General features: G+C 39.9%; 1 protein-coding gene across 1 annotated transcript; it reads left to right on the top strand.

Annotated features, from left to right (window-relative positions):
* Positions 1–6,433: 6,433 nt before the first annotated feature.
* LOC146599634 (HEAT repeat-containing protein 1-like) lies at positions 6,434–16,470 on the top strand (the record flags this gene model as incomplete). The annotated part of the gene is made up of 10 exons (XM_085298285.1): positions 6,434–6,484; positions 6,897–7,063; positions 9,818–10,034; positions 10,960–11,101; positions 11,636–11,737; positions 12,579–12,719; positions 13,361–13,572; positions 14,901–15,034; positions 15,892–15,997; positions 16,360–16,470. Coding segments are annotated over exons 2-10 (1,307 nt in total), but the record flags the coding sequence as incomplete, so codon positions are not given.
* Positions 16,471–16,817: the final 347 nt, after the last annotated feature.

Consider the following 16,817-nt stretch of genomic DNA (forward strand, 5'->3'; position numbering starts at 1 on the left):
GAATTAAGATTGCTTGGAAAACTTTAATTCTGGCATAGTCCACCACTAACTGACTTGCGACCTTTATATTAAGATATAGGTTTGTATATGAAATGAATTTATAGAGCAAATAAATTCTCAATTGGAAGATATTTCATACACAGTGTTAATGAAAGCAGTGAAGGTTTCCAGCACAGCTTAACAGTTGCATAACCAAGGAATTGTCTCTGATGTTACTGGGTGTTGAGGTCTCTCACATGGCTTCTCAGCACCTGCAGAGCACTGTCTAAAGACAAAGGCATATGCCACAGATGCAGAGTGCCAGAGGATAAGAAATGCACTAAAAAGAAACGTTGACATAGACTTTCATCAGTAAGAGTAATTAGCTGTTATCAAGAACATTTTAATTTGATAAGGCTATTCTATGAAAGGCAGCACAGAGTCTTTAAATTATCTCAAGACAGCAGGGCCACTATTTTAACTCTGAAAACATGGCACCTCCAGCAAAACAGCACATCTGGAGATCTAAGCTTATCGGTAAAACTCAAGTGCATGCCTCATCACATAAATCAAACACACTATTTCTTTTAGCAACTACTTTTTTCCCCCAAGAATCATGAAAGCACATAATAGCAGAACAGTACAATGAAAGCACATGCAAAATCCAAACATTTTTTAAAACCACACTGAAATACACAGAAAGGTTTCAATAGTATTTGTGTAACCGTAAATATTTTATATAATTCAGTTTCAAAGAAATGCGTTCTGTGACTTTTATTATTATTTTTAAGTATCATAGCTTTATCTGATATACATATATATATACACACACAAACACATACATACATATATTTAAAAATTATCTTTCATTTGTTCTCAGTGTTCACCTGAGACTGAGTCTCCAATCTGCTAGGCATTATATGAATGCATAAACTACTCCTACACATATGTGTAAAATATATTTTAGAAAGTGGATAAATAGAAGTATTTAACTGAATATAATCAAACAGAAAAAAAAACACTAGCTACATTTTCATCCTCTGCTATTGAATGTGGATCATACTGTTTTCAGGCATTATCATTCTAGTTCAAACCATCCATTAACCAGGAAAGGAAAACGCATGTGGACAGAGAGCAACTGGAACAAACGAAGAAATGAGAAGTGGCACTGGCTTCAATAGCCAGCCAGGGAAAAAAAAGCTTTTATTTATATTTAGGGCATCTAGATAGCAATTACATTATTACTCTTTCAGGGAAAGGACTGTGATTTATCTTAGCATTTCAGAAAAATCCCAGCAACTGGCTAGCTGACAAGTACAGAGAGGTTCAAACAGCTGCAGATCAGGAATGGGCAGTTGTGACATGTGAGATCTACTGCTATTCCATCGCCTGTAAGTTGCTCGAGTAACAGAGGCAATTGAGGGAGCTGATTGCAAGACAGTATATTGCAGCAAGGAAAAACATGCTGGGTCAAAAAGCRTGTTCCTTATTGATCACATTTTCTTTCTCCCCATCCCTCAAGCTTCTATATTTTCTCTTTTATTGCTTACATCCCTGCTATGAAAGATGAGGCATCTAGTACACAACACTCTCAATGTTTATTACATCCAAGTCCATAATGGTCACATTGCCACGCTCTGATTACCAAGTTCTCCAAATACATTAAACAACATAACTCACTATGACACAGTAGACCTACAACATCTACTCTCTCAGTGGTTTATTTGGCGCACATATCTTTTCATAATAATAAATAGCTAGCTTATATACACAGCATCTTATTTTCCAGCCTAATAAATATCACATCATAATAAAGGACTAAAATCACAGTAATCATGAGAGACATTTTCCTATTTTTCATTCCAGTAATTGTGCAGTCTTTAAAATCCAGGTTTTCTACAGCAATATATAATAAACATCCAAAATACTACAACCTATCACATAGCTCAGCAATGAAACGACTGCTTTTTTCTTGCATCTTTCAATATCTCCATTTGTCTTCCATATTCTCCCTAATGTTTTAGGGAAAAAAACAGACCTACCTTCAAATGAGTTACAAAGACAACCTTTGCCTACCCTTTTYGAGCCAATGCTTTTCCTGCATATGTAGACGTAGCTTGTTTATTTGTGGCTATCTAAAAGAAGTATTTAAAAGTTTGTGCTACAATTATTTTCAATAAAAGACCTTAGTTTACAGTATTGTATCAGAAAGACTTTAATACAGCAAAATCCCCAAAATAGCTCCTTCCACCCCATCCAGAGGGTTTCTATTTATTATTAGATCTGGAATGCTGCCACACACAAGAATTTATGGCTTGGGGAAGCTGYGATAGATTTTCCAAGAGCCAGGGAAACACAATACAGTCCACCACACTGGTCAGTAATTTGATGATATTCCTGAAACTGCCTAGCAAGCAAGCTTCTGCCAGCCCTTCAGTTCAACTGAAGAATTATGTTCCCTTCAGTCCTGTTCCAACTAGAACTACAATTCTCTGTAACCTCAACCACCATCCAATTATGCTTGTTTCTGCCTTCCATTTCTTCAGCTACACACTCATAAGCTCTATTGACCTCRTCAGAGTTACTCCTCAGGTCACTGATGTAAGTATAAAAGGATCAAGTCCCGAGGGAAGGAGAGTAGTTAGGGAAGACAAATCTTAACTCTCTAATCTAACATACTTGCTTTCCTACATAATAAACTAACTGCAATCTCCTTGCTTCTACCAGATGCTTAGGGAAGGGGAAAACAGCCCCGAGGCCTTATCATGGTATACACTGCAAAAGAGTGCTGTCTGGATCACTTAACAATGAAGTCCAGAAGTGAACAGAGACATTGCATTGGCAGAAAAAAATTGAAAAACAAGAAAGATGCATTACTGCAGCCTCAAAGTAAATAAAGCACTGGTCTTCCCTTCTTAAAAATTACAGTAATGCTACAATTTCAGAGACTACAGTAGTCTTCACATACGTGATGAACTTGCATTAGAGAGTAGGGAAGTAAGCCAATTAAGAATAAAGGACAAAGATTAGCTCTGAGTTCCAGATTTAACTGCACAGCCTCCAAAACTACAAAACATTGGTATGCCTAGTGCAACCAATAGCAAAACAAAATATATCTCTTGACAAGAAGTTTAGCTTGGCTTGCAAGCTGTTCTGTCCCCTGCTCTAGAACATGGATCAGTTTACAGCTCAGTTAGCATACATATGCTCATATTAAACACACATATCTGTTAACACCTACTTTTGCTTTAAAAAATTGGAGAATTTGATACAGGTTACAGTCTAAAGAGGTTACAGTCTTCTTTGCATATCCTAAAAAGGTTTTAGTATTACTTCATCACATTGCAATYCCATCATATTTTAAGATGTCAGGCAGTCACATTGCCTGTTAGCAATGGCATGGGGTCACGTCAGGAAATAAACCCAGATTATTAGCAAATGATGGTAGAGTGCATGGAAGGTGACCCTCTTCCTTCTGCTTCAGAACTGTTTTAACAATCCAAAATGATGATGCATACACTAAGTTACAGGAGACAGAGTGAGAAGAAAAAAGAAATAACATCTTAGCAAACAAATTTAGAAGTTTTTGAGAGTTCTTAAKAGTACTTTGAACAAACGCTCTGGCCAAGCTCACAACTTTGAAATAGTAAATTTCATGTACAATTTATTTCAATCCCTTCAATCCCTTTATTTCAATCCTGCATTTTGACATATTGCAGTTGAACTCTATTGAGCAGTTCTCATATCTGGTTTAGATGAAATTCCTCTCTGTCTGTTGTCTACATATTGAACCAAAATAGAAGCTGTATTCCATGAGTGCACATAGAGGAAATTCAGTCTCCAGAGCAGAACAAGACCCCAGAACAATCTGAAACACATACATTGTGGATGAGCAAGGACCTCCTGGCCAAATTCAGACAGAAGAAGRAAGTACACAGACTGTGGAAGAGGGGACAGGCTGGGAGAATTATAGGAATGCAGCCACAGTAYGTAGAGATGCTGCGAGGAAGGCTAAGGCCCAGCTGGAATCGAGTCTGTCAAGGGATGTTAAGGACAACAGGAAGGGCTTCTTCAGATACATCAGCAGCAAGAGGACCAGGGAAAATGTGGGCCCACTACTGACTGGGGCAGGGGCCCTGGTGACAAGGGCTACTGGTATTCCATGCACATGTACTAGCTATGTGTCAATGCAGGCACTGAGAAGCTCAGTGAACTGGTCAAAACAAGCCTGAGTTTAACTTCAAAAAACTATTTAAAAATCTCTTTGGTGTTCAGTGTGTGTCTCAGGAGCTTAACCCACATAAACACTAATTTGAGCAAATCTCTGATATCAAGTCTCACAGTCAGAGACTTACAAAGCCAAGTAAGCATATTTCATCATAATCTTTCTATTTTTATTTTCTCTTCCCAGAATACACTTTTCTGGAATTAGATCAAGATCTTTTTTTTTCCTCTCTCTTTGCAGAATGTGTCTCTGTTCCACCAATTAACCTCCTTAAGGGAATCCCAGCTTGACTCTGAACCAAATGAAGAAGGAACAGAAAACGCAAAGATATAAACACCCTGTCCTGCAGCCTTCTGTGGGAAAAAATACAGCAGGATAAGAGTTTTGAAAAACCTGAACACTTTTGCATCTTTTTTTTTTCCTGGTTTTAATCAGGTATTTATATATATAGTATAGTCTTTTTTTAAAAATAGTTTTTTGTACTTTGGAGAATCTACATATTTTAATAATGTTTGGTATTTATAGACATGGAAGCACGCATAATTATACAATTTAAACTATCTCAAAAATAAGGTCATATGAATACTTCATAAAGGAAAAAGACATACAGAAGCCACAGGGAATAAGAAAAAGGATAATGAATTGGCATCTTGATTTGCACCACCCCTGGCCAGCCCAATTGCTGGATGATTAGAATCTCCATGCTAGAACAATCAGAAAAATAACAGTAATTCCATAAATTAATAACATTCTCCAAATATTTTAACACGTAACTGCAGTGATAACAACTCTTAATAGCCAAACAATTGCTGTAATTGTACACCCAGATAACACCCATGTGAGAAGCAACACAATGCATTGCTAATACACTCTCTGACAAGACACCAGTAAATACAAGCACAAAGTTAGTTGTTCAATTTAATTTCTTCTCTTGGCTCCTACTCCTACAAGGTTCACATGTATTTATGTGCTAATACAAGCTTGCTGAAGCAATGCTGAAGCATTTAACTTAATACAATCTTGCTGAAGTCAGCAGAACTACTAATGTGTAATACTAAAGATTTAAACAATTCTCTGTAAGGCTGAATTTTTATTAGTTATATTTCTACTGCCAAAATAAGGCAGCTTTACTAGGCAAACAAATTTGTTATTTGTGTCATAGCTATAGAGCTTCTCAACGTATGGGAAAAATTTTACAGATCTGGTCCTTATTGTATTTGGTATCATTTTGTCCATCAGTTCACATTAACTGAAATCAGTTTTATGTCTGCTTTTTTTTCAAGCTTTTCCTGGATTGTCACAAGCCATGTTCCTTTGCACCAAGACTCCAGTGTCGAACCTTGTAGTCTCAAATGCAAAATGGTGGGTGATACCATGTTTTTTAGTACCAGGAATCTCTCCCTAACGTGAGGGTAACCAAGTCTTGGCTCAGAGACTGAGGAAGGCTGTGGGATTTCCACCCTTGCAGATACTCAAAACACAATCRGACAAGGATCGCTCTCTCCATGATTTGCTCTAAGCTGGCCATGCTTTGGGGCTTCCCCAGGAGACCTTTCCAACCTACATTATTCTATGGTCCTGTACATAGAATACAGTCTGCACACAGTACTGTAGCTTTAAAGATCTTTTGCTCACAGGATTCCACTATCTCCCTTAGAATAACTCACTCTACATATGGTAAAAGCCTGGGGCAGAACAACTCAAGCTGCACATGCCCTTCCCGTTAAAAGCGTGCTGACCCTGTTCAGTGGATCCTCCACCACAAACCAGGATGTGGTTTTGCTTGGCTCAGCACAAAGCCCAGCACCAGTGCATCCTACCACGGACATGCCACTGAAGCTTCTCCCTCTACCTTTCGGCGCTGGGGTTGCTGCTGGATTTCACACTCGGACTTGTCGCCTGAACCGGCCACTTCCTCAACACAGGCCGGCCGGCCCCGGCCCCCGCACCTGCACAGAGCCACCCACCACACGGCGCTACACACCGCRGCCCCACAACACAACCGCAGCACCAGCTCGAGCACGCGCGCAACCGCCGCTAACGGCCACGCCGACGGCRCGCGCCCAACCGCCTGCCCTCAACGGCCGCCTCCCCGCCCCCGGCACGCGGCAGCGGCTCGCAGGCGGGCGCATGCTCAGTGCCCGCCGCCGCCGGGGGGGGCGGGGGCGGGGGCGGTGCCTCGCTGCCCGTCGGGGCGGAGGTTCCTCTTCCGCTCGAGTCGCTGCTTCCGGGTCGGCGGCGCGCGCAGCCCACGTGGGCCCCGGCGCGGCGGGGAGCGAGGTCGGTGTTGTGGGGGACGTGTCGCTGCCTGCCGCTCTCCCCCTCTCTGTCCCGCTCGGGCTGGGCGCGGCTCAGCSCAAAGCGCGCGCGCATCCCCGAGGGGCAGCTGGCAGCGGGGCCCGGCCCGCGGCGGGAGAAAGGGGGTGGGGGGAGGGCGCGTGCCGCCACGGCAGCCACGGGCCGGCGGCCGTTGGGCGCCCGTTACAGCCTGCGCCGGGCAGCGGTGCAGCGCGGTGGCCGCCGAGCAGGCGGCGTGAGCCTCGGCGGGGCCCGGGCCCGGGCCCGGCGGCTAGGGCGTTGCTGTCGTTTGAGGCAGGCTTTAAGCGGTGGAAGGGGCCCTCTCAGGGGCAGCAAGTGCGAGTTGTGCCAGGGTTGCTGTATTTGCGGTCCTGTTTTGGTTTTCTTTCTTTAGGTTTCTTTCACAGACGCCCGGAGCAATGACGTCCCTCGCGGAGCAGTTGAAGCGGCTCGCTCTTCCCCAGAATGACCCTAGCCTCTTATCCCGCGCTGAAGCAGCATCGCTGCTGTTTGATTGCAAGGAGGCTGCTACTATTGACAGGGACACTTTTTTTGCCATTGGTGAGTTTGGTTCTTCAGATACTAGTGACTTAAGAGTAGTTTATCTGTCAGAAAATGACTAGAGAAGGGTAAATGCAAAGGCAACCCATCTTCAAAAAAGGCCAAAAGGATAATTCAGGCAACTGCTGGCTAGTCAACCTTACTTCAGTTCAAGGGAAARTCATGAAGTGGTTTTTCTTGGCACAGATGTGCCTTGGTGGTTTTCCTGTTTTTTGGGCACATGAAGGAGAAAGTAGTCGATAATATTCAGCATGGTTTTACTAAAGGTAAATCATACCAGCCTAAAGTGGTTGCCTTCTGTGATGAAGTGACTGGATTTATAGACAAAAGCACTGTATGTTCTTTATTTTAATTTTAGCAAGGCTTTCTATGCAGTTTCGTGCAGTATTTTTATATCCAAGTTAGGATTTCCCAGTCTAGATGGGTGCACARTGAGATAGATAAAAAACTGTTTGGATGATCAGGTGCAGGATGTAGTGTTTAATGGCTTGTACTCTRCCTAGAGGATGGTAACAAGTAGAGAACACTGCAAGGGTCTGTTCTGGGACATGTCCTGTTTAACATCTTTGTCAGACCTGAATGAGGTGATATAGTTGTGTGGTGCCGATAGCATCAAATTGGGGTGGRCTAGTTGGTGCACTCCAACTGGTAGGGCTGCAATTTAGAGGCATGTAGACAGGCTGGGAGAATGGGTCTTATGAAATTGAGCRAAGACAAGTGCCAAGTCGTGGTGGGCAGCAAGCTGAGCATGAGCCAGCAGTGTGCTCTGGCGATAAAGAAGGCCAGTAACATTCTGGTCTATGTTAACTTGAACACAGCTGGTAGGTTGATAGAATGATATCCTCTCTATTCAGCACTTGTTAGRTCACATCTGGAAAATTGTGTGCAGATTAAGGATCCCCTCTATAAGAAAGGCATTGATTAAACTGGAGCGAATTCGGTGCAGGGGTTCCAGGGGCTCTGGAACTGGAGAACTTGCCCTGTGAGGAGAGACTGAGGGGTCTGGGCATGTTCAGCCTGGAGAAGAGAGAACTTTTGGGGAGAGTCTAATAGCAGCCTGATAATATCTACAAGGAGGTTACTGAGCAAAATGGAGGCAGGCTTCACACAGTGGTGCACAGCAGGAAGGCAAGATACCATAGGTGTAAGTTGGAACAAGAGAGATTTAGCCTGGATATAAGGACGTCACCATGAAGTCAATCAAGCAGTGGAACAGGTTGTCCAGTGGGGTTGTGCAGTCTCCATCCTTGGAGGTTTTCAAAACYTGACTTATTAAAGCCCTGAACAGCCTGATCTGACCTCAGAGCTGACCCTACTTGGAGCAGGATTGGAGTAGAGACTTCCTGAGGTCCCTTGCTASCTGAATTTAATGAAAACTTCTTGACAGCCTGCTTTGGTAGCTTTTTTAGTTACAAATGATACGAAGTGGAAAAAGCCATTACTCTCTTTGCACACTTAATGATATTTGTGCTTGTTTCTTTCCTTTTTTTATGCTTATCTTTAATGAGGAATATGAAATTTCTTAAATAGGAGAGCCATTTATAAAGCCGCAATAATTGGCAGAAAGTCTGAGCTCCATTTAATAGTGTGTAGCTGTCTTAAGTAACAAAACTGTAGACATGTATCTGTCCTTAATGTACCACAGATATTTCTGAGTTATGTATTTCTTAAATAGTTGTTATGGAACTCCTTGCATATAATCATTTATTTCTTCCATATTTTTCCTAGCTASTTGGTTTCTATAGTTGTTTGTTTTGTGCTTAGCCATTAATATTTACAAGCTTGTATAAAATAATGAAATAATTCCTATAGTTCTGCTGTGGAGTACACATTTTTCATGTGTTTATGGTGCATAGACTTTTGTGTTTTAACTTGTTCAAAAAGGTACCCTATCCTGCTTCTTSAGTTTGGAATCATAGAAGGCTGGAAGGGACCTTTGTAGATCGTTTGGTCCAACTCCCTCTGAGAGGGAGCCAGTTAGCTCAGGTTGCTTAGGGCTGTGGTTGGTCGAGTTTGAGGACAGAGGTTTTCAGAGCCTTCCTGGGCATCTGATCCAATATTTGACCAATCGTATAGGGGGAAAAAAAAGTCTTTTCATTATATTGACTTAATTAAATTTCCCATGTTCATGCTTGTATTCGTTGCCTCTCATCCTTCTAGCGTGCACCTCTGAAAAGAGTCTGGCTCCATCTTCTCCATAACCCACACTGTCACATTAGATAATTGTAGGCAGTAATAGATTTCTCCTTGACCTTCTCTTCTCAAGGCTGAACAAACACAGTTCTTCCTGGCTTTCTGGTTTGTCATTTTCCAATCCCYTAATCATCTTGATGGTTCTCCAATGGTTTGCTCCAGTATGTCACTGTTTTTCTTGGGGAGCTCAAAACTGTACACAATACTCCAGATGCAGTCTCACAAGTGCCAGGCAGAGGGGAGGGATCACTTCCCTTTACTCGCTGGCTGCACTCTTGCCAATACAACCCAAAATGCTGTTGGCTTTTGTTGCTGCAAGAACACACTGCTAATACTTGTTGATGCCCTTCATCCTCATCAACTAAGAAATGTTTTAAATGTAGGAAAAGTTTTGGTGTTAGATCTGTTTACTTTTGGTTTGATTTGCTCAGTCAGAATGATGTATACAAATACAGCACAGAGGTTGTCTGGGTGGATATGTCAGTGAGATGGACAGAACTGGTGATTAAAACTGGTGAAAACTGGTGTTTCATTTAAAGCATTCCTCTGCCCTTTCCACAGGATGTACTGGCTTGGAAGAGCTGATGGGGATCGATCCTTCCTTTGAAGTGTTCCAATCCAGTTTGTTCAGTTCCATGGCCAAAGGCCTCGAACGCAGTGTTCAGACTAAAGCAGTAAATCAGCAGCTAAATCAGAATATTTCATTGTTCTTGATTCATCTGTCCCCTTACTTCATGCTTAAGCCAGCCCAAAAGTGCCTTGAATGGCTGATTCACAGGTAATCTGTTAACTACCGTACATGTCAATAGCTAAAACTACTAGAAAGGCAAGTTATTTTTCCTGATAAGAATTACTTGGAACAATGTTACTGTAGTTTACTGGAAATACAGATTAAAATGCTTCRGTTCAGGTTTTGTACCAGGCCAGGTCTTATTTTTTTCCAAATTAGATTTTTGTCTTCTGATACATTACTGTGAAGATGTTGATTGTTGGTGATTCATGATAATCTGTAAAAACAGTTATTTCTTTGCCTGGCTTCCACCAAATTTGCCTAGCTCTAGCTACCTTACAGAGGATCTAGAGAGGCATATATGTAAGCTTTTGAGAAAAAGGCTGCATAAAATAACAACTTTTCAATRTAAACTAAGAATGACATACCCTGTATTGTAAGATAACGAGAAATAAATATTCTTGTTTCAAGGTCACATAAGAAAGTGCAAGGTAAAGTAAACCAGGTATTGTAAAGTGTCATTGTCTTTCTGTCTCTGGATATGTCARTTTATATAAAGTGTGATATTTTATATCACGAAAGAAAGAGTAGATGACTGCTGCTGATAGAGCCTTTGAATTGCAACATTTTGTTTTATACTGAAGTTCATACTAAATTGTTGTAATGTCTGGTTTAGTATGCAAATATATACAGAAGAAACTAAGGTAAACTTATGTCCTGTACAGACGTAAAATTAGGAGAGAGAGGAAGAAATTTGCTAGTACAGTTTCTTATAATGTTTTCCTACACTTACGGACTAGTGACCTCCATTGGATTTGAGACTGCAGGTAGGCTCACTGATTCAGCATGGTAATCTCTTGTGGTCTTGCTTAAAAACAAGTAGACTATGTATTTTGAGAAGAATATGGCTGGGTCTTTGTTTTCAACTTTATGAGAGCTTTTAACTATTCATGTATGTTTGTTTTTTCCCTAGATTTCACATTCATCTCTACAATCAAGACAGTTTGATTGGTTGTGTTTTGCCATATCATGAGACTAAGCTATTTGTGAGAGTTATTCAGCTTTTAAATATAAAAAATCCAACTCATAAATGGCACTGGCTGGATCCAATAAGGGTAAAATACTTAACAGATACAAGTTAGGAGAAACATGAGGAACTTTAATATCCTGACTCTGCTACTGGCTTTATGAATGTGTTCCACCTGTTCATGTGGTTAGTTGTAGGACTGTACTGAAAGATTTAATTGCAGGACTGAAGCCTGAATGCCCACCTGTTGTTTCTGCTATCTTTCTTTACAATCAAATCTTTTTATAATTAACTTTATATTTAATAACTCTTTGGTTTTTTTGCAAAGATAAAGTATGCTTTTAAGGTGCAAGTATTTGCTACTGCTAGGAAGGCATATCAACTGCTAAAATATTTGTTTATTTGAATGTAGACTATATATAATGCTATTTGTCAAGTGTCTTAATGTGGATATAAAAAATGCTAAAGGTGTGTGGGTTTCCATTACTCGTGTCAATTTAAACAGTATTGTCTGATCACTAGGTTTAATTTTAAGAGATTATATTAGTTTTTGTGTTGAGTGCTTTGCTTCACTTTACCGTAGTGTTCTAATTTTTTTTTTTTTTTTCTTAACCATGGAAAGAAACCTGGAGTCCCGCTGGCAAGGGGTACTCTCATTACTCACTGTTACAAAGACCTCGATTTCATGGATTTCATCTGCAGACTGGTGGCAAAATCTGTGAAGGTTGTTTCTTTATTCTAGAACAATATTTGTGTGTTGCTTTCCCAGTCTTTGTATTTGTACAAGATTATGCAGTTTACTATTTCTAATTGTGTGTCAATCAGTAAAAGGACTCATACTAATAAACAATATGAAAATCTTTTTCTTGTTATTTAGATAGATGGCATCTATATTGCTATAAGGAAAATCTAAGAACTACTGAACCATGACAGAACAATTTGGCAGTACTGCATTACTTAAAGAACAAATTCACTTTCTTCATTTCTTTTATTAACTCATTCCTGCTACTTGTTTATAATTATGCTTTGAATTTGGGGATAATGAAGTGGATGGCACTGTCAAATCCGTCTTTTGAGATGGTCATGGATGCTTTAAGTGTATATTTTCAAAATTAATAAGAATTTAAAAGTTGAGAATGTTACCGTCCTTGTTCTAGGAGGTTAAATGGTCTTTTTTTGTTTTGTTTAGCATTAATRTCAGAAATAAAACAATGATAAGGATTGTTCAAACATAACCGGAGTGTTAGAATTAAGCATACGTCAATCGACTTTTCARCTGTCCAGTTCAGTCTTGAGTATAACACAGAAATCAGAAGTGGTTTAAGTTACCTTATCGTGGTAAAACTGCAGTAGCTGAGGAATAGTACCCATTTCATTCTATCTGATCTGCAAGGTGTAGCAGTAGCCTCTCTTGTGGGTCCTGGAGGAAGAGATCTCTCCAGTTATGCTCGCAGGAGTTGATAGAGTTTATATGTTGGAAGATTGAAATCTTGTGCTTTTTTGAGAAGCCATGCTTGTATTTACACTTTTCCTGATGTCTGAACAACTATTTTTCTATGGTCTAGGTCTTTTCAGAGTGTCCTGGCAGCTCAGCTCAATTGAGAGTTCTCCTTGCATTTTATGCTTCCACCATAGTGTCTGCTCTTGGGGCAACAGAGAAGATAACGAATACTATAGTGTCCATGCTACTCCCTTACATCCAAAAGGTACCTGAAGCCTTGTTTTCCTTTCTGTGTATTGACCTGTATTGTGTCTGCTGACATGCTTCCTGCAGCTCACATTCAAGAGAGACATTCATAGCTGTGCAAGGTAGAATGTATATGGAATGTGTTGTATCACTTTTACCTTCACCTGCCTAATGTTTCAAAGCAGTGTGTATGGCTAATAATTTTCCTCGAGCCTCAGAGAAGCATTTTAAGAACTCTATAGTCCTACTTCCTACTCTGCTTTGGGAATGGAGCTGTGAGAACTGTATACACAGCCTAAATAAACTTCACATTAGAGACTTACTCTGGTAAACAATGACAAAGTGCAGTCAGAGCGGACAACTTGCTTCACTGCCTTCTTTGCTCCAGAATATGGGAATCTTGCTCTGTTAATGAATGCATGTCTTTTTGCATGCATGTGAACTGTACATGACAGCATTTTCTTCTTAAAATTGAGTTTATGGTTTGTTTAAGAGTTAACACATTGGAAAAAAGGTAGAGTGATTCCATGGATGTTGGGATGAAAATGATTTTTTTATATTAATATGCTTGGGTTGTTGTGGGTTTTTTTTGTTGTTTGTTTGTTTGTTTTATGATTTATGTGTCGCAAAGAATGCTTCTTTATCTTTCTCTTTTTCTAGGGCCTGAAATCCTCTGTACAGGATTACAGAGCTGCAACATACATGATAATCTGTCAGATGACAGTAAAAGTGACAGTGGAAACGTCCTTGGTGCATTCCTTGATGTTACAAATAAGCAAGACATTGACTAAAGTGCCTTCATTAGCCAGGGAAGGGGTGGCATGTTTGAACCTTCTTCTGCAAACTCAGAAAGGAGACAATCTTGGAAAAAAGTAAGTCTGCATGACTTGGGTTCCCTGCTTTTAAAAGCTTAGACTGCATTTTGATAATCTAAACGTTTTCATCCTGCTTATTAAAGGAGTATTTTCCTATTGTAAATATCAGCTATTGGATAGTTGATATTTTGGAGGAATCTGAGATTTCTTCTTGCTTTGAAAATTTATATGCTCATTACAGCAAATGAGCTGTAGTGCAAGTCTGTGGTTTTTGGTTCCTCAGATCTCGCTCCTTTCCATAAGGGATTGCTTTCAACATGCAAAACTGAAGCCTATCAGTAAGAGGAAATCCTGGAAGAGAAGCTAACATGATAATGGTAGTGAAAATCTGGAATTATTTGAACAGCTTGGAGAAAATAAATTCTGCCCACTGAAGGGAAGGACTTTGTGTTTGTGTAGTTTTACACCTCAAGGGTAAAGACCATCATTTCTTTGGTCCCAGAAGTCAGATGTTCTTTCAGAAGTACCTATGGCATTTCATCTCCCTCAGTCTCTCTGTTCCAGCCTGAGAGAGTTTGTTAGCTGGTGCTGTTATGTGTGGTCAGACACAGTGGTGGAAGTGCTGAATGCTACAGGGAGTTTACTTGTTGCTAGAGAAATTTGCGTGGGTATTCCAGTAGGTTCAGTTTCTTCTCTGCTGGGATATGCACACTTATTTCCTAGATACTTGGAAACAATCATGGAACAGGGACATGGATTAAAAGCTCAGGACTGAGGAACTAATGCATTGATGCATTGCACAGCACCCAGCCAGTGACAGCCAAATGGATGTGAAGGGAGAAAAGATGAGAGAAACTTCCATTAGCAGAAAGAGAGATTACTTAGCTCTTTGAGGAACTCCTGTCGTTGAGCTGTTGTTTCTTCTCTTTTCCTTTTGCTGCAACTGGATAGGTGATATGCTCTTTGCAGTGCTCTACTTTCTACCTTCTTTTTTTCTACATAGGTCCTGGAATTTACTGTGTCTAGTACGTAACCAAAGGACAAAGAGGCATTTCTGAGGACAGGTCTTAATGCAATACACACGAATATTTTTACTTGTACTACCAACTTCTTGAAAACATAAGGATTTTGGCTGTGCTGATGCAGCGTCCATGTTCAACATGACTAACAGTAATCTGTTTACTTGTAGAATATGAAATGTGCCAATACAACTCTGGCAATTGGTAATTGGTACCCTTTAGATCTTTTCAGTGGTTATTTACAATGAGGTGGTTGACGCTGAAAATTGAATCCTTAGGAAATTCTGTGTGTTTTGAAAATGTTGGTAACCCAAACCAATGTGCGTTTTTTTTTTTTTCCCCTCTGTTCCCTGTTCTTTTGTGCAGGCCATTTAGTTACCTGTGCAGCAACCCAGAACTGGTAGAACTTTTGCAAGGCCTTTCAGCAAGCTATGATATCTCTCCTCTTCTGGGTTACCTGTTACCTCACCTTGTCTGCACCATCATTAAGGTTGATACAGGTAAGTTAGTATATATATTCAGTGTTTTGTAGAGTCTTATAGGGAGATTGCTGTGATAAATGTCTTAGCTATGTAATTTTAATTGCTCCTGCTATGAAAACTGCACCAATACATGTAAAGACCTGACTGTGCATTTCTGTGTTGCATTTTGTTTTCCCAGTTCTTACAGAGGATGCCATTTTAGGCCCTGCTATATCTATGTCAATTTGACTTTAGATGTTAATTTGCAATGTTTCAGCAGTAACTTACGTTTGATGTATGAAATTTCTGACTCTTGCAGAAGTCTAGTATTGCAAAATACATGATTTTAGTCCTGTGAATAGAAGATTTTATTTAGGTAGATCTTATGTACTCCATGTGTACTTTAAGTGGTGAACATCTGTGTTTAGCTTAGTAAATTGAATGTGCCTGGGAATGTTCCTGGGCAGTGATGTCAAATGGTGTGTAGTGCTTGTGTGTGTGTGCTAGTCTGCAAAACAGAGTAGCTGCATGCACTGTGAACTGTTCTAATTGCCCAGTCGTGGTTGGGAAAGCCCTCTAGTTGAAAAAGGTCAGATTCATGCCAAGAAATGTGATAGCAATTTGCTAACACAGGAAATGGATAACAGATCTGGACTGTTCCAAAGCATACTTGAATTTATTGGTAGAGATACAGCCTTTAATATTTAAATGACATCAGTATGAAGAATTGCTAGCAGCACACACTGAAGTTAGTGCTAGCAATGGATAAACATTGCTGTCTTCAATGCTCGGTTCATCAGATGATGCTGCTGATGCAACCTGTTAGTTTTAATCAATATGGAGAGATTATTCTCAAACTGATGTTCATCTTGTATGATTGTATGTTTTTTCCTTAGAAGATCAAGAAGAATCTGAGGAAAGAGAGAATATTTACATCAGACATCTTGAAGCTATTCTTCAGAGTATAACACTGGAAAAGGATTTAGATCGCCTGTTGGCCTCGTGAGTTAACTTACTATTTTTTTTCCCCAATAGTTCAACAGTCACTTTTGATGTAATAACTAATATCTGACAATGTCATTAGAATTATATGACCATGTCTTTTAAGTGTCATGTTTTTCTGAGTTCTTATGTTAATTCCAAACTTGGATGTTGAAACTGAGGCATTCAGTAGTCCAATATAGCTACCCTTTTAGCAATTATAGGAGTACCTGTGAGATGAAGAGCCTCTTCAGGCTAGAGGCAACGCTGTACTTGTAATCGTTAATGTGTATTAACTCTAACCTCTTCAGCAGCATGTTCTGTAAAACTAATTAAAACTATTGTTCTAAATTATGGCCTTTTTCATCTGTTTGCAATCGTAGCAAGATTCTTGAAAAGTTTATTTCCTATGGTACAGAGATCGAATCTAATCCCACCAAAATGGCTGCACTCAATCAGAAGCTGCTTCCTCTTATCAGACTTCTTGAAAGAAAGTAAGTTCCATTTTTCTATGACAGACCCACAATGTGTAAATTGATGAGGCCAACTATGATTTTAACTTATTAGGCATAAAAAGGACTATTCTTGCCCAAATAAATATGGTAAAAGCAACTGACTCCTAATCTTTGTCTAAATTATATTTAAGCTATGTGTGTATATTTTATCATTTTGCTTGTACCTGGACACAGCTGCTGGCTTTGTATGGCTTTTTGCTATGTAGCGTGACCTTTTCTGCTCATTATTTGTCTTAGAGGATTGCATGTCATCAGTATTAAGACATAATGGTTGATTTGCTTTTATAAAGCTTCTTATAATAGTTGATTCAGATGAGTGCATGTGC

The sequence above is a fragment of the Rhea americana genome, unplaced genomic scaffold (genome assembly GCF_003343005.1).
Source record: "Rhea americana isolate MKP2758 unplaced genomic scaffold, rheAme1 scaffold_137, whole genome shotgun sequence".
In the NCBI taxonomy this organism is placed as follows: Eukaryota; Metazoa; Chordata; class Aves; order Rheiformes; family Rheidae; genus Rhea; species Rhea americana.